This window comes from Mytilus edulis, chromosome 3 (assembly GCF_963676685.1).
Source record: "Mytilus edulis chromosome 3, xbMytEdul2.2, whole genome shotgun sequence".
In the NCBI taxonomy this organism is placed as follows: domain Eukaryota; kingdom Metazoa; phylum Mollusca; class Bivalvia; order Mytilida; family Mytilidae; genus Mytilus; species Mytilus edulis.
The window spans coordinates 25,850,398-25,868,703 of record NC_092346.1 but is presented as its reverse complement, the minus strand read 5'-3'; the positions used below and the strand labels follow the sequence as shown (position 1 = coordinate 25,868,703).

The following is an 18,306-nucleotide window of genomic DNA, read 5'->3' as shown; positions in this document are numbered from 1 at the left end:
AAGTACAATTCAGTGTTCACTTAAAATAAATTTCAAACTTAAAATTTGTGAGGTAAAGTAAGTACAAACTGAAATAGTTGAACTGAAATAATATTTATCTAGTAACAAAATTGAAAGTGAGAATAAATTGAATGATCTTAATGTGCATCTTATTACAATCACATGTTAATTCCATGCTTTCTAATACAATTGTAAAACAGTCAAGTAAATTATAATGCAAACATTACCTTTGTTAAGTTGAAGAAGATCTTCACATTCTTTGCCGCCATTGAGAGCAGGTCTGAGTACCATTCTAAATCTGTATGTGGTTCCTGTGGCATCTGGTGCACTCCAGGCGGACCAGTCAGACATAATACATGGAAGTGGTACTAAAATTAGAAAATAAATCTTTTAAAAAACATTCCATAATATAAAATACAATTATTTAAGATATAAATTAAGTATTGACCTTCAGCTCATGAGCTGATCTATGCAATTTGCCTCTTTATGTTGCAGACTAATTATAAAATAACCATTATACAATTTCTTATGTGAAGTACTTCGATCGCAACTCAAAACATCATTTTATTTCCTTTTCATTGTTTTAAAAAAAGGGACTTGCAAATGCCACTAAGTGTGTATTCATAAATATATGTCCAGTTATTCTTTTTAGATAGTGTGGGTACTGGAGTTAAAATATTCATCAAAATACTGTACTAGAGAGAAAAAAATATATTTAGAAATTACCTTTTTTGAGTTGTAGAAGGTCTTCACATTCTTTGCCACCATTAAGAGCAGGTCTGACAACATATCTGTATCTGTATGTGGTTCCTGTAGCATCTGGTGCACTCCATTTGGTCCAGTCACTCATAAGACATGGCAGTGGTACTGAAAAATATCATTCATAGTAAATGATCTGTCTCTATCATGTCATAAAAATTTGAAGAATAAGTACATGAGAATTCACACATGTGTTGACCAATTTCTTGGAATTAGTCAATTCAAGCTCATCTTTTTACAAAGCCATTTTAAAATATTCAAGATATCGAAACCCTTTATGAAAACAAATAAGATGAAATTGAACAAGCTATGTATCAAGTTAGTTCATTTCTAAACTCAATATTTTCATCATGCATACAAACCTTTAGCAATTTGAATGAGGTCGTCACATTCTTTTCCACCATTAAGAGCAGGTCTGACCATGTATCTTACTCTATATCTTGATCCAGTAGCGTCAGGTGCACTCCATGTGGTCCAGTCGGACATAATACATGGCAGTGGTACTATAAAACAATACACAAAAATTTAGAAGATGGCATTTAACAAGTCAACAAATTTAGTAGTTATACTTGCACTTAAAGTGACTAATGATTTTTCATTACTGTAAACATATTGAAATTTTCACTAACAATTCTTCTCACAAAAATAGCAAAATTAGCAAAAATATCCCTTATGAAAGTAGTTGGTTTACAGCATATCAATCTTTTTTTTTTTAGCAACACATAATTTTTTTTTATTCCTTTTGATGAATTTACAGAGATGCTGTAAAAACATTCACACCACTAAAGAGTGCATGAGGACAACATACTGAATACACACATCTTTTACCATCAGTATTCTCATGTGTGTCTTTAAAACAATATATGGTCCTATATGTTTTTTTTAAAGATCAAAATTACCTTTTTTAAGTTGAAGAAGATCTTCACATTCTTTGCCGCCATTAAGAGCAGGTCTGACAACATATCTATATCTGTAAATCGTTCCTGTTGCATCAGGGGCACTCCACTTGGTCCAGTCACTCATAAGACATGGCAGAGGTACTGAAAAAAATCATTTATCATATATCATTCCTGGTAAATAATTCTTTCTATAAGAACGTAAGTCTTACAAAATTTGAAGTTGTGTTCAACATAGCTCACACATATGTTTAGAACACAAATTTTGTACTGCGAGTACTGTGTAAAGTTTAATAAATGAAGGGTCAGATATTCACCAGCTACTTTCTTAATCTGTGACTGTATTCATTTGAAATATGAAACAAATTTTCACAGAACAACTTATTCCAATATTTTTCCAAGGGGTTCATAAAACACACTATTTTATTATTACAATGTAGGTTAAGGACTACACCAAGATTCAACAAAGTATATTTACATCATGAGTATTAAATTAAATACCTTTGCCAATTTGAATGAGATCTGGGCATTCTTTTCCACCATTAAGTGCTGGTCTGAGTGTGTATCTGACTCTATATCTGGTTCCTGTAGCATCAGGTGCTGACCATGCGGTCCATTCACTGACAATACATGGTAGTGGTACTGAAAGATACAATAAATTGTGTCATTTTTATCCCTAAATTTACCCTAAGAGGATATTTTCATGATACATCTGGACCATAAAACCTAAGTAAACTATAGAAACATTGTAGAAAAATATGCTAAGTGACAGCAATCCAACAAAAAACACTTAATTAGTGGGTTTTCTTAAATAATTAATCCTATACAAAGCTTTAAACAAAATCTTCTTAGGAAGTTATCAATTTATAATTCTAAGTAAATAAATGAATTTTTAAACATTGACCTGGTATCTAAAGGGTTTAGAAAATGTCCTGCTTTACCTTTGCCGATTTGGATGAGGTCTTCACATTCTTTTCCACCATTCAATGCAGGTCTGACAACATATCTTACTCTGTATCTTGTTCCTGTGGCATCAGGTGCACTCCATGCTGTCCAGTCAGACATGATACATGGTAGTGGTCCTGCAAACAAAAAAATCATTTGTAATATTAACATCAACTTCAAAATCAGGATGCTTATTTTTCATGTAGTTTACTAATATTTTAAACTAACTAAGGGATCTGAAAAATTTCCAGATTTATTTTTTTAAACCTATTTTTTGTGAATACATGTTAAAAAAAACTAAAATTGCTAGCAATATGTCATTTTAAAAAAAAAGGCATACAACATAATCCTAAATTATAAAGTTTTGAACCTGGGTTAATATTCATTCTTAGTTATATGGATAATATGGATAGGTGTCAGTAGTGGATCTGTAACTAATTATTCTTCCAAAGCACCTTGAGTAAGCCTTCACATATTTTGTTGTCTTTGCAATGTTTAGTGGATCACTGGCTGTCCATTTTATGGTATTTTCTGTTGCCATCTTCTTTTGTTTGTTGTTTTTGATTTCCCCATAGTACCCTCAAACTAAGCCCTTGTTTAGATAAACATAACAACAACCAGTTTACAATAAATAAATCAGAAATTACCCTTTTTGAGTTGTAGAAGGTCATCACATTCTTTGCCGCCATTAAGAGCAGGTCTTACAACATATCTGTATCTGTAGAATGTTCCAGTGGCATCAGGTCCAGCCCATTCAGTCCAGTCGGACATGATACATGGAAGTGGTACTGAAATAAAAAAGTATTTATTTACACTTATTTTGCAACCTTTAAAACTCCCTATTCAATTTGATTTCATTTTTAAAGTTATACAAAAGTGATTGGGTATATTTTACTAGATAGCAGATCCCATATATGTTATACTATAACTAATGCCAATTCATCTAAACATTCAGAAAGTACTTTATACAAACCCTTGGTGATAAAAATATATAGCTTTTGACCAGTGTTTAATTTTAACAAGTTAAATTCAAAAAAAATATTTACTGACATATTCAGACCACATTAGACAGTTTTTTTATTTTTGGCAAAGTTGTGTTTTTCACTGTACAGCAAAAGTTCATATACAAAAAAAAAGCCAACAACAAATATTCACCTTTGGCAATCTGCATAAGATCTGCACATTCTTTTCCACCATTAAGTGCTGGTCTGACCATGTATCTGACTCTATATCTTGACCCTGTAGCATCAGGTGCTGACCATGCTGACCAGTCGCTGACAATACATGGAAGTGGTACTAAAATGGAAAGATTTCAATTTAATTTGGATAAAAACAAAAGACTTACAATGTACAGTTGGCTTCTTGTCAAGTAAAGATGGGTCTTGTTTTTTATCAATTGCATATTTTTGTACTGGTTAACAGTAATATTTTTTTAATACATTCCTGATTTAAATCTGTCATTTTTGGGCCTGTTATATCTGACAGTGTGGTATGGGCTTAGCTAATTGTTGAAGGCTGTACTGTGACCTATAGTTGTTTACTTCAATGTCATTTTGTCTCTTGTGGATAGTTGTCTCATTGGCAATCAAACCACATTTTCTTATTGTTATAAAGACTATATTATACCTTTGTTGAGTTGCATAAGGTCTTCACATTCTTTGCCACTATTAAGAGCAGGTCTGAGTACCATTCTAACTCTGTATGTGGTTCCTGTAGCATCAGGTGCACTCCATGTTGTCCATTCACTCATGATACATGGCAATGGTACTAAAAGATAAAAAAAGAATTAGTTAGAATAAAGTGAATTTAATATTTTCATATATGTCAGACCCCTTAAAACTCCCTGAAATTTGATGGATGTCAACTGTTCCTATGTCCATGTAAAAACGTATAACAAATATAACTTGCTACAATGTATAGAAACTTAGAGATCAAGTATTATTGACTTATTTCTTAACATAAAATATTAAACATTCTTTTTCATATGTTTTGGGGTGAAAACAAAGACTAAACAAAGTTAAAAAGTAGCTGCTTATTCACAATAATCTACAGGCTAAAACAATGCAGAGTGCCCTTTCTTTGGGTCTTGATGTAAAAATTCAAACAAAAATACTTACATTTCTTAACTTGGAGAAGGTCTTCACATTCTTTGCCACCATTAAGAGCAGGTCTGATTACATAACGGGCCCTGTATGATGTTCCTGTGGCGTCTGGTGCACTCCAATCGGACCAGTCACTCATAATACATGGCAGTGGTACTGGAAAGAGGGAGCATAACATAAACTAATTGAATAATAATTTTTGTACAAATTTATTAAAAACACAAATATAAATCAGGATTATTTTTGTATATGAAACGAAACAAAGTTATCATTGCCTTCAATTTTTTAATCATACTTTTTTGTTGTAATATGGTCATTAAATATGAACAAGAATATACATAAAGTATATAAACACAATAAGTAGTCATTAATACAAACCTTTGCCTATTTGAAGGAGGTCTTCACATTCTTTTCCTCCATTAAGTGATGGTCTGATCACATATCTTACTCTGAATCTGGTTCCTGAAGCATCTGGTTTGGACCATGCACTCCAGTCACTCATGATACATGGCAGTTTGTCTATAATATAATATAGTTTATTAGCTTATAATTCTAAAACCATTTGATTATTTTTTTAGCTTCGTTTATTTCAATGCTGAAAATTCTGAAGATCACTGACACTATATAGTCTTCATTTTTATCAAATATTATTTTTTCAACAGTTCTATTCAACATATCATAGACACTTATTTCTTTTATGTCATTTTAATTTTTGTCCCATAATATCTTCATTTGAATAATTGTATCACTGAAGTCTATGCCTCATTTCCCTTTAATTCAATTAGATCAGGGCTTGTAATATTCTAACAAAATCTTTATTTATATGTTTTGACTTAGCTACTTTGTAAGAGAAGACTCTGGTTACCAAAAAAAACAAAACACTTTTTGCCTAATAGTTTACTGCAAACTGACACATTATTTATTGGTTTCTATATCAATTAATCACAACAAAATTATGCAGAATAATTGAATCTGATACTGTAAATTCAGAAACTATTGTGATGTTTTATTATTGCAAAAAATGTGACAGGGTTATAATCGTAATAATTTAAATTCCTATTTTGAAATTTTTTATATGAATCAAACAGGATTTTTCTGAATATCACAAAAATCAAAATTGCATTTAAAATCGCAATGATAAATGCATGCAATAATTTCTGAATTTATTGTAAACTACTTTCATAGAAAAGTTCTGTACCTTTCTTAAGTTGGAGAAGATCTTCACATTCTTTGCCACCATTAACTGATGGTCTAACTACATATCTAACTCTGTATACAGTTCCTGATGCATCAGGTTTAGTCCATGCTGTCCATTCACTCATGATACATGGCAGTGGTACTGAATAAATAAGAAACATTATCAGGAATTGTAATTTTCTATTTACAGTATTTGAAATGAGGCCTATTTCATTAAAAAATTCTTAAGTTCCCAAAATTTTGCTCAACTGACTTCAATATTTTATAACATTTCAGATAATTTTTTGACAAATAAACAATCAATTGTACAATAGAAGACTCCCTGTTGAAGGCCGTACTTTAACCTATAACGGTTAACATTTTACACATTATGAATTGGATGGAGAGTTATCTCATTGTCAGTGATACAACATTTTAATCATAAGAATAATTTGATAAAGTTAGCGTGGGCTTGTACTCCTTGTAGTAATAATTACCTTTGTTAAGTTGCATAAGGTCTTCACATTCTTTGCCACCATTAAGAGCAGGTCTGAGAACCATTCTAACTCTGTATATGGTTCCAGAAGCATCTGGTTTACTCCATGCAGTCCATGGGCTCATAAGACATGGCAGAGGTACTAAAAAAAATAATCAGGAATAATATGCTAACTGTTAATTACATTTGTCTGTCAGTTTATGTGCTATGCTAAATTTACATTTGCAGGAATTATATTTGTCAAAATCTTTAGAACATTCACATGTAAAATGCCTACCTAATCAAAATGAGCAAAAAGCATGACATGAAAGAAAATTTTGAATCTTATTGGAAAATTATAACTTGTGAAACTGCTTCAATAGGCAGCTTGTTTGATTTGTCTGAAGATAAGCCAACAGAGAATTTGTGTTTTTTTTATTGAATAGAAATGCTTGAACTAAAAATCTAATCATCAATTAAATACAAGCTAGTATCATGAATTTATAGTTGATTAAATATCTTACTGACCTTTGCTTAATTGTAGAAGGTCAGGACATTCTTTTCCTCCATTCAATGCAGGTCTCAATGTCATTCTGAATCTAAATCTGCCTCCAGTGGAATCAGGTGCTGACCATGTGGTCCAGTCTCCAGCAATACATGGCAGTGGTACTAAAACATTATAAATTTACTCATCAATTCTGAACAGCAAAATAACATATTTAAAGTCATTTGTGAGAGGCGGAGACATAAAATGGCATGAACGACAACTAACAAATTAAAGCTATTCAAATGAAAATTGTTGTCAAGTAGAATTCATGAAACATTCAATTGAATATCAAAATTGGTAGTCCATTTAACAACTATGGACACCACCATGTTGGATATATTGATTGCTAATTGTTTTTCCATTTATTTATTTTTTATTTTCCTATGTCAAAATAGTGAGACTGAAACAAAGAATTCTTTAAAATTATTTAGGACATACAATTGCTTATTAGTTTCCTAATTTTAAATATATACACTAAGAAAAAAGTAAAGAAATTTCAAAGGTAAAGAATCTGTGATTTGACCTTTGAAGATAAACTTTTGAACCAAAAAAAAATGATTCAATTCAGGGGAGATAATTATACTGTATCTAACAACAAATGTGGTTGAAATCCAAAAAAAAATATTCCACTTTAAATTATATTTCATGAGATGAAAAAACTGATGGTCAGCATGCCATGTTTAAAATTGAAATTGCATAGAAATACCTTTGTTGAGTTGAAGAAGATCTTCACATTCTTTGCCGCCATTGAGAGCAGGTCTGAGTACCATTCTAGTTCTGTATGTGGTTCCTGTAGCATCAGGTGCACTCCATGCGGTCCATTCACTCATGATACATGGCAATGGTACTACAATTGAAAAAGAGTTTTTACTTAAAATTGTTTTAATCCTGGTTTAAAGTGGTTTTTATATCATTCAATCTTTTAGTTTATATTGTTTTTGGATTACCATTTGCCTTTTCTGTTGACCATGGTGGTGTCTGGATTTCTTAAATTTGTGTTTTTTTATTGCCATTTCAATATTCATTTATGGTTATTTATTAAAGTTATTATACCTATACATTCTGAATTAATTTATTATAGGGTTTAATAATGCAATACTAAGCAGATACTTACATTTCTTGAGTTGCATGAGATCTTCACATTCTTTGCCACCGTTGAGGGCAGGTCTGAGAACATATCTTACTCTGTATGAGCTTCCTGTAGCATCAGGTGCACTCCAGTCGGTCCAGTCAGACATGATACATGGAAGTGGTACTACAATGGAAGATACAATAATTAACAATCTATCTTGGGATTTTTACAGCATAAATCTTTATAAATGTGTAAACAACTGGTTTATCCTTTTTTATTTCATCAAAGGTATCAGTATTTCAAAATATTTGCTCAGTTGTAATCAAAATTTGTTTAGCTGAATCTTAATTAAAGGTAAGATGAAGTCACTTGAAACAAAGTGTTTTACTTATGCAATATCAATTTCAATACCTAGAAAATATTCAGATATAAATATATTGATAGTTTGTTAATTCAAAAATGTGTCCAGTTGAAAAAACAACATGAAATTTCAACTATTGACATTTGTTTTTTTATTTTTGTGAGAAATTTAAATTTCGGAATTTAACAAGAATGTAATATGTTATAGTTAAAATGTATTTATTAAAATATGTTTATGACTATAAATTTAAACCAACCTTTGCCAATCTGTATGAGGTCAGCACATTCTTTTCCGCCATTAAGTGCTGGTCTAACCATATATCTGACTCTATATCTTGATCCTGTAGCATCAGGTGCTGACCATGCTGACCAGTCACTGACAATACATGGAAGTGGTTCTGTAAAAAAAGGAGATCTCTTTAGATATAAGTTGATTTTCCCATGTTTTGTCTCTTTCAGTTTGCAATAGTTGCAGTAATCATAATATCAACAATTTAAAAATATAAAAATTTGCTTATGTATAGTTTGACAAAATTATCAACACATACTTTTCAAAAACTATTAGCATATCCCAAATAATCTTGTCATAAAATACCTTTCTTGAGTTGAATGAGATCTTCACATTCTTTTCCGCCATTAAGAGCTGGTCGTACCATCATTCTGAATCTGTACACAGTACCAGTTGCATCTGGTCCCACCCATTTACTCCAAGGTCCCATAATACATGGAAGTGGTACTGAAATAAGCAATTAGGTCCATTAAATATTTTGTCTTTAAAATAGTTAATATCGCGTCTGAGTACAGCATTTTTCTGTTACTAATGTTCTAAATTTCGTATTTGCTTTAAAAATTGAGAGTTATAACTAAATTACCTTTGCCAATTTGGATGAGATCTTCACATTCTTTTCCGCCATTCAATGCTGGTCTTGTCATGTATCTTACTCTGTATCTTGTTCCTGTGGCATCAGGTGCACTCCATGCTGTCCAGTCAGACATAAGACATGGCAGTGGTACTGGAATAATTTAAGAAACAATTAATTTTTTTAATGTTCTATACATCATATTTGAGAAAGTTTTAAATACAATAGAACAAACATCAGCCATTTAATAATGCATCAATACTAAATGGTTTTGTGTTTTTGTTTATAGCTCACACATTAACTGCTTGTCCATTGTTTTAATTTTAGTTATGTTTTTTCTCTATGGAGCTGTGTTATTTATCAATTTCACAAATTAATTTAATTAACATTTTCTTTTTCCCCAGAGGAAAAATAATCTAAGACTGAATGTATATGATGCCAATTTGCCTTTTCAGAATCTAAATTACTGTGTGTAATCTCATTGCTGGCACACCAAAATGATTGGTTGAATTATCATGGTTTTGAATGTTCTAAGCACATTTTGGTGTAAGCTTTTGAAAATATTACCCAGAAAGCATTGGATTCTGAAATGATGAATTATTTAAAGTTTAATCTAGACAATGTATCTAGCTATATTTTACATTACCTTTGCCAAGTTGGATGAGGTCGTCACATTCTTTGCCGCCATTGAGAGGAGGTCTGATCATGTATCTTACTCTGAATCTTGTTCCTGTGGAATCAGGTGCACTCCAGTCAGACCAGTCAGACATGATACATGGAAGAGGTACTGGAATACAATTTCAATCAGTATGTATTAAATCAGAATAACTGTTTGTCAATTCTTGAAACTCAAACATGATTCATTATCAAAAGCGTTAGATATAGGTGATATCTATAAATTAACACTTAGCCTTAAGTAATATTGTATTTTTCTCTGTATATAAGATATTTAAGACAGCTTGAAAACATATAGATATTTTGAAAACACAGAACAATTTTTTTTCCTTAGAATCAAGCTGACATAAAATCAGTGGACAAGAGATAAATCTCTTATATATATATATGTCACTCATGAAAAAAAAGAATCTAGAACTAATTGCATAACTCAATGGGAAAATTCTCATTAAACATTTAACTTTGAAAGGTAAAGATTTCCCCTTCAAGTGTGTGCAAATCTCACCTTTGCCAACATCGATTAGATCTTCTCCACATTTGGCACCATTCAAAGCAGGTCTGATTACATATCTTACTCTGTATCTGGTTCCTGAAGCATCAGGTGCACTCCATGTGGTCCAGTCAGACACAATACATGGCAGTGGTACTGAAATAAAAATAAACACATAATTAAATATCTCTGAGGAAAATGTGATTTGAACATTAACTGAATAAATATATTTTGGTCAACAGGTCTTCATTTTTTCCTTATAAATTGCTGTTAAGTTAGCATCAATTAAGTTTCACTCTCTTCATGGTAATGGTTGTCATATTAGTCTATAATTTTCTTTAGCTTCTTCTGGTGATTTTTTTCAAGTTTCTATTTTCTGAACTGACCAAATAAAATTTATAATGTGAATTTCAATGGTCCATTACTGACATAATTTTGCAATCTTTATTTCTTGTTACTTAATACAATTTAAGTACTGAATTGTTTTTTATCATCTTGAGTTTTTTAATTAATGAATGATAAATTTTTAAAGAAGAAATTAAAAGTTCCAATTAAATAAATTCCACAGATCTATTTATTTATTGTATCTATTCAATGGAACAGTGCACTAATTATTTTTTTAAATGAACTGGTAAAATCCAACTGATTCTGAGGAAAAGGTTTGATAGCCTTTGCAATAAGTAAGTGTACTCACCTTTTCCGGTTTGAAGTAAATCTTCACATTCTTTTCCACCGTTGAGAGCAGGTCTGATCACATATCTAACTCTGTATCTGGATCCTGAGGCATCTGGTGCACTCCATGCGGACCACTCAGACATGATACATGGCAGTGGTACTAAAAATATCAAAATTTAAATTACAATGAGGAGTGAAACCATATAGTCAAATTAAAGAAATCAAAGTATTATTTACAAAAGATTAAATCAGAAAATTATTCGTTAGATACAAAAATGCATATTCATTTCTTAATCTGTAAAAAATATCTTTATTTCTGAAAAACTGTTTTGCAAAAAAAAGCTAAAACTGCTAGAATTACCTTTGCCAATCTGCATGAGATCTTCGCATTCTTTTCCACCATTAAGAGCTGGTCTTATTACGTATCTTACTCTGTATCTTGATCCTGTGGCATCAGGTTTACTCCATTCGGTCCAGTCAGACATGAGACATGGAAGTGGTTCTGGAATAATTTAAGAATTTGAACAATTAAAAGAGTGATATAACAAAAACCATTAATGTGGACGGATCCTAATTCAGACAGACAAATGTCATGGCTTGATTTTTCTTTGAGTAAATGGGGCACTCGTTTCATTGACTCTACTTCAAAGCTACTGTGAATTGATTTATTTCCATGGCTACAATGTACTAATTTTAATGGATCTATGGAAAACTTTCATGTTCCTGGATATTTGAATTCCTGATTTTGCAGAAGTCTGCATACAAGCAGATAAAACATTTGATGTACATTTTGAACACTTAATTTCTTGGTTCACCTATAATTAAGAAATCCACAAAAATAATTTGGTATACAATAATAAATGTGCTTAATAATAATTGAAATTATAATAAGTTTATTGCAAATCAGCATATAAGATAATGTTATTGCATCAACAACATATGTAATATATATAATATAAATGAAAACAGAAAACAAAATAGATTCTTAATTCAGTGTTCATTTATATAATATCTTATCTATCCAAATCTAATGTCTGCAAATCTTAAGTTGAGATATCAAACATGAGTCTATAATCAGCAAAAATCCAGAAAAAGTTAGTTACCTTTCTTGAGTTGAAGAAGATCTTCACATTCTTTTCCACCATTAAGAGCAGGTCTGACAACATATCTGTATCTATACATAGTTCCAGATGCATCAGGTCCAACCCATTTACTCCAGTCACTCATAAGACATGGCAGTGGTTCTGAATTAAAAGAAAACATACTTTATTACATCTTTGTAATTCTATCAAGTGAACCAACACCTGAGGTGATTGTGTGGTAGGGTAAATACAAGTGGATATAACTAGGTATTCACAGTTGTCTTAAAATAAATAAGTATGTGTTGCCACAAAAGACAAGAACAGTCCAATTTTTACCCCATGGTATTGGTTTATTTGGTCGACATGTTTCACCTATAGATAGGCGTCATCAGGACAATGTTACACAATTTACAGTGAGGTGCATTTCTTGTGGTTGAGCCATTAACTGGAAGTGTAAGTATAATTACAGTAGTTTTGGCGACGTTATATAAATAGAAAATGAAAGTGAAAGTGAAATGACATAGAGAATATAAAAAGAATGAAAAGTGACTGTTGTTTAGATAACTGATTAAAAAAGTTTGTTAGTTCCTCAATATTGTCCACTTAATGAACAGTCAATCAATTAATCGATCACTCATTATTTTTTTATGTTTAGCCACTGTTGCAGTGTATTCTATCTTACTACCATTTGTTATTTCTTTTAAATGTGTACAACCATTAGGATGTTTTGTTTTAAAGCATTACATTTTCTAAAATTGTCTAAGGGAGACAATAAAATTTTAATTCTTCATGCTTTTATTATCTCCCCTGATTTTTAAGAATATGAAACATGAGAAAATATTAATCCCAATAAATCTCAACAAACCTTTGGTAATCTCAATGAGGTCTGGACATTCTTTGCCACCATTAAGACCAGGTCTGATCACATATCTGACTCTGTATCTGCCTCCTGTAGCATCAGGTGCACTCCAAGCGGTCCATTCACTGACAATGCATGGCAATGGTACTGAAACAAGCAAAATTTTAAAAGAGTTATGGCTATATTCCTATAATGTCATCTATAATTTCACAATTGCAACAACAAAAAAAACATAACCCAATTTTTCAATTTTTTGTAATATTTTCAACACCAAGTCTGATTGCAAGTAAAAAGGGCAGACAACTATTGCTTTAGTTGTTAATAATCAAAGATTGTGAGTCCAAATAATATATTGTGAGTACAAATAATATATTGTGAGTACAAATAATATATTGTGAGTACAAATAATACATTTTGAGTACAAATAATACCTTTGCTGATTTCCATGAGATCTTCACATTCTTTTCCACCATTAAGTCCAGGTCTGACCATGTATCTAACTCTGTATCTAGATCCAGTGGCATCAGGTTTGCTCCAGTATGTCCATTCACTGATTATGCATGGCAATGGAACTGAAAAAAAAGATGATTATAGAAATGAATACTTTACAAAGAACACTTGCTACATACATAAAACAAAAATTTCAATAACTCTATTTTTAAGAAAGAAAATAGTATTGTAATCTATTTGGACAATTTTCAGACATAAGTAAATATTTAACATAAAGAACAATGTTTTTGAAGCAAATTTCTTATTTTACTGAAAATTTCAAAATTTTGGTCAAATTATTAAAGCATTGGACTTAAGTGACATTTGAATAAACTTTTGAATAAATTTTAGATGGTGTTTCTATCATGAAATCTATTATACTTCATTACCAAGTAACTCGATTATCATAAATAATTATTTTTCATTTCTAACCAGAAAACAATTGTCATAAGGATGAAAATTACCTTTGTTGAGTTCCATAAGGTCTTCACATTCTTTACCACCATTTACAGAAGGTCTGAGTACATATCTTACTCTATATGTAGTTCCTGTGGCATCTGGTTTAGTCCATGCTGTCCATGGGCTCATTAGACATGGAAGTGGCACTATAAGTAAAAATATAGAGTTGTTGAAGTATTGTTAAGTTGATAAATATATATCATTAGAAAAAAGTGCCAATTTCTGTGACTTGAGGCTCAGAGGATATAATTTTTGTGTAGTGAATGCAATTATTCTTTTTGTATTTTACTTATAAAAATAAGAACATGTGGTATGATTGCAAAAAAGATACTGTGCCCTTATAAAAACATCTCAATAATTTCTTGAGACTTTACAGTATCAATCATCCTTATATATTAAATTTGCCTACATACCTTTAGTTAATTGTAGAAGATCTGGACATTCTTTTCCTCCATTCAAATTAGGTCTCAATGTCATTCTGGATTTATATCTGGTTCCAGTGGAATCAGGTTTGCTCCATTCAGACCAGGGACCAGCAATACATGGCAGTGGTACTGAAATATGAATAGTTTTTATATATTGTGACGAAAAGTTATTTACAACTAAACCAGAGTGTGCAATCATGTGTTGGTGTATATATATTATCCTGTTTCATTCAATTTATTTTCTGTTTATTATATAAGATGCGAGGTCAATGAGACAACTACCATACAATACAATTCAGGTGTGAATTCATTAAAAATTCAGCATAGCAAATTCTATCAGTGCAAAATTGGTATCAAAACTTCCAATTTTCATCATAATAACAAACAGATCTTTCTTATACTGGTTATCACCAGCCCAGTAGTCAACACTTCGGTGTTGACATGAATATCAATAATGTGGTCATTTTTATAAATTTACCGTTTACAAAAGTTTGAATTTTTCAAAAAACTAAGGATTTTCTTATCCCAGGCATAGATTACCTTAGCCGTATTTGGCACAACATTTTGGAATTTTGGATTCTCAATGCTCTTCAACTTTGTACTTGTTTGGCTTTATAAATATTTTGATATGAGCGTCACTGATGAGTCTTATGTAGACGAAACGCACGTCTGGCGTACTAAATTATAATCCTGGTATACATTAGATATAAGCTTTTGTAATTCATATGCAATATCAAAAATCCTTCATTTATCAAAATTAGGTTCAATTCAGTTTCTTCATTCTTACTTATAAAATGTATTCTCTTATAGACAAAACATATAAGTTGCAACATGTCGTCCATTTATAACAATAATAGTACCTTTGTTGAGTTGTAAAAGATCTTCACATTCTTTGCCACCATTGAGAGCAGGTCTGATTACATATCTTACTCTGTATGTGGTTCCTGTTTCATCAGGTGAACTCCATGCTGTCCATTCACTCATGATACATGGCAGTGGTTCTGAAATAAAGTTTGATTATATTTTAAAATATGCATTATAAGCTGATTAGATTTTTTCACCTGACAAAAATTAAGTTTTCTAGCTAGTGGCATTTGTTGCAGTTAGCAAAAAAGATGATTCTTTATGAAATAACTGATAAATGGGACTAGCCAAATTACACATAACTATTATATATAAAGTACTCCGATTACAAATTGACTCCTTAGACATTCAATTAGTCACTTTTATTTACCTTTCTTAAGTTGCATAACATCTTCTGGACAATCCTTTCCACCATTCAAACCAGGTCTGATCACATATCTTACTCTGTATGACGCTCCACTGGCATCAGGTTTAGTCCATTCGGTCCAATCGCTGACAATGCATGGCAATGGTACTGAAATTGGAAAGGAAACAATTAAGAAACTGTTCATAATTAATTGATGTTTAAGTAGTTGGATCCAAACAAAACACTAAAAAGTATCAAGTGGAAATCTCATTATAATGTTAAACCCTTCTGCTACCAGATTGAAGCATGAGTTATCATCAACTTTGGAGGAGGGAAAAGATATGTCATATACATATCAATTATTGAACACCAAAATTTGTTCCAAAAATGAACTCTGATGTAATCTCATAAATATATTAGTATTCTGGCATCACAAATATCCTTTTACAACTATCCTGTATTTCATTAATTCATGACTATACTCTAAACTCAGGAGGATTTGGAGTTTGACTTAATGTAGACATGTATCCATTGTTCAAGACATTATGTTGACCTCTAGACAATATTTCTATTTTTATATTGCTGATTTGCATTATATGATAACTATTGCAGTGTTCTAAACATACATTTTTTAATAATCTTCAGCACATACATTCATCTGTTTGCAATATAATGTAGGAGACATAACAAAATCTGTTTACCTTTGCCGATTTGGATGAGGTCTTCACATTCTTTTCCACCATTCAAAGCAGGTCTTATGACATATCTTACTCTGTATCTGGTTCCTGAAGCATCAGGTCCAACCCAGCTAGACCAGTCAGACATGATACATGGTAGTGGTTCTGTAAAAGTAAAAGTGAGCATTATTATAAAATAAAATAGTCAGATCATTTTAGAAAGAGGGAAATTCGTGTAGTTGTTTTTACATTATTATCCTCAGAATGAGTTCTTTTCTGTCAGACTATTTAGGAAGCCATAAACTTTAGAAATTACCAACCATTTCACAATTATGTTATACTTAACTGTTCAATCACATATAGACTTCCTTTTTTTTTTTATTAATTTTATGGAAATTGTAAGCAAGAAAAACTAGATAAATGTCCATTTTGATGTACAGGGTGGTTCAAAATGAATGATTTGTAACAAGAGAACTTTATTTGTTTTACTGTACGTCATAAATACCTTTGTTAATTTGAAGAAGATCATCATCACATTTCTTTCCACCATTCAAGTCAGGTCTGATCACATATCTTACTCTGTAACTAGCTCCAGAGGCATCAGGTGCACTCCATGCGGTCCAGTCAGACATGATACATGGTAGTGGTACTGAAGAAAAAAAAGACACAGTTTTATGTAAAATTGCATTATAAAACTGTATCATATTTTTTTATTCTGAAAACCCTTATTTAGACGAATTATATGTAATCATGCAATTTTTTTTCAGTGAATTTAAAAGGTCAATTAAGCCTCAACATCCTTTTCAAAATAAGACCTAACATGATCATCTTAAGGACTCCTTTTAGCTAATAATAACTTCATGATTTTACCTTTGCCAATTTGAAGAAGGTCATCACATTCTTTTCCACCATTTAGTGCAGGTCTTAGCATTGGTCTAACTCTGTATCTGGTTCCAGATTCATCAGGTTTACTCCATTCAGTCCATGGACCCATGATACATGGCAGTGGTACTGAAGATAACAAACATTTTATAATTTAATGTAGTTCATCGAATGTTTAAACTTCCTGAGGGTTGACCATCAAAGATTGATGTGTTCAAAGAAAAAAAATATTTCTGGCATGGGGTTGTTCCAATCTTTTGGTCACTAGAATACTGGATAATGTTATTCAAGAAACATGCATCTTGAACAATAGAAATTAGCATTATGCTTCTTATCAAACTACAGAAAGTCAGGGCAATTCTCTCCTATCCAATCAACATGAAGAAAACAAATGTACAGGTTTTCAAACAGTATTTGTCAAACTGGATAAATAAATCTCAATCTTCAAAAAAAAATATTCTCAAGCTATTTGAACACCTTTATTGGAAAAAAATTTCCAAAGTATACTCTTCTTGAAAATCAGATCCTGTATATTTTCATATAGCAACAGTGACTCATGTTTACAATCTATAGGCAAACAGATGGCTGAAGCCAGGGCTGTCTTAAACTTGCAGTGAGGTGAGAGTTTGTTTTTCTCCGTGTTGAAGGTCTCAATGTAACTTTGAGATGAAGAACAAACAGCAATAAAATCCTGTTCCTTAGCTACTTGTGTGTGTGGTTTTTTTTGGTTGTGCATTAACTGATTTTGTGTCATGGAAGGATACTCCATATCATTTGTTTTTCTTTAAGGTGGTACCTAACACTACAGGGAGATAACTCTGTAAAATCAGCAGAACGTTTTAATGACGTTTTGTTCATAAGGGAATATTAAGCTTCTCAATGATCAAAATAAGTGTTTGTCAAACTGCTATATAACCATTGTTATTTTTCTTATAAAACAGTTGGTTCAAATTGTTTGAAATTTTATATTTTTGTCAAAGGGTCTTAAATACTTTTTCAAAATTTTAAGAAAATTAAACGAGCCAAATTAATTTTAGTTAAAGTGTAAGGTACCACCTTATAAGTAGTTATGCTTCATGGTACACACAATTTACATGTAGTGACCAATTTTATCCCTTCTGGATATGAGATTTTAAAAAGAAAAAATCTTAAGTAATGTCATTTGAATCAAGATATAAAAAAAATCTTTCA

At 31.3% G+C, this 18,306-nt stretch overlaps 1 protein-coding gene across 50 annotated transcripts in view; it reads right to left on the bottom strand.

Moving 5' to 3' along the window:
* Positions 1–18,306, bottom strand: part of LOC139514252 (uncharacterized) — a 107,458-nt gene that overhangs the window by 67,742 nt on the left and 21,410 nt on the right. For 48 of the 50 annotated variants that reach the window (XM_071303195.1, XM_071303141.1, XM_071303166.1 and 45 more), the window contains 33 exons: positions 17,104–17,244; positions 16,739–16,882; positions 16,258–16,398; positions 15,581–15,724; positions 15,207–15,347; positions 14,335–14,475; positions 13,927–14,067; positions 13,405–13,545; positions 12,980–13,120; positions 12,136–12,276; positions 11,394–11,534; positions 11,052–11,192; positions 10,373–10,513; positions 9,839–9,979; positions 9,205–9,345; positions 8,928–9,068; positions 8,590–8,730; positions 8,015–8,155; positions 7,607–7,747; positions 6,882–7,022; positions 6,376–6,516; positions 5,901–6,041; positions 5,081–5,221; positions 4,718–4,858; positions 4,227–4,367; positions 3,756–3,896; positions 3,248–3,388; positions 2,597–2,737; positions 2,157–2,297; positions 1,659–1,799; positions 1,122–1,262; positions 727–867; positions 228–368 (listed from right to left, as the gene is read on the bottom strand). In XM_071303195.1, coding sequence (XP_071159296.1) covers positions 228–368; positions 727–867; positions 1,122–1,262; positions 1,659–1,799; positions 2,157–2,297; positions 2,597–2,737; positions 3,248–3,388; positions 3,756–3,896; positions 4,227–4,367; positions 4,718–4,858; positions 5,081–5,221; positions 5,901–6,041; positions 6,376–6,516; positions 6,882–7,022; positions 7,607–7,747; positions 8,015–8,155; positions 8,590–8,730; positions 8,928–9,068; positions 9,205–9,345; positions 9,839–9,979; positions 10,373–10,513; positions 11,052–11,192; positions 11,394–11,534; positions 12,136–12,276; positions 12,980–13,120; positions 13,405–13,545; positions 13,927–14,067; positions 14,335–14,475; positions 15,207–15,347; positions 15,581–15,724; positions 16,258–16,398; positions 16,739–16,882; positions 17,104–17,244 — 4,659 coding nt within the window. The remainder of the gene's footprint in view (positions 1–227; positions 369–726; positions 868–1,121; positions 1,263–1,658; positions 1,800–2,156; positions 2,298–2,596; positions 2,738–3,247; positions 3,389–3,755; positions 3,897–4,226; positions 4,368–4,717; positions 4,859–5,080; positions 5,222–5,900; positions 6,042–6,375; positions 6,517–6,881; positions 7,023–7,606; positions 7,748–8,014; positions 8,156–8,589; positions 8,731–8,927; positions 9,069–9,204; positions 9,346–9,838; positions 9,980–10,372; positions 10,514–11,051; positions 11,193–11,393; positions 11,535–12,135; positions 12,277–12,979; positions 13,121–13,404; positions 13,546–13,926; positions 14,068–14,334; positions 14,476–15,206; positions 15,348–15,580; positions 15,725–16,257; positions 16,399–16,738; positions 16,883–17,103; positions 17,245–18,306) is intronic. The other 2 variants (XM_071303142.1, XM_071303151.1) reach the window with 2 other exon arrangements.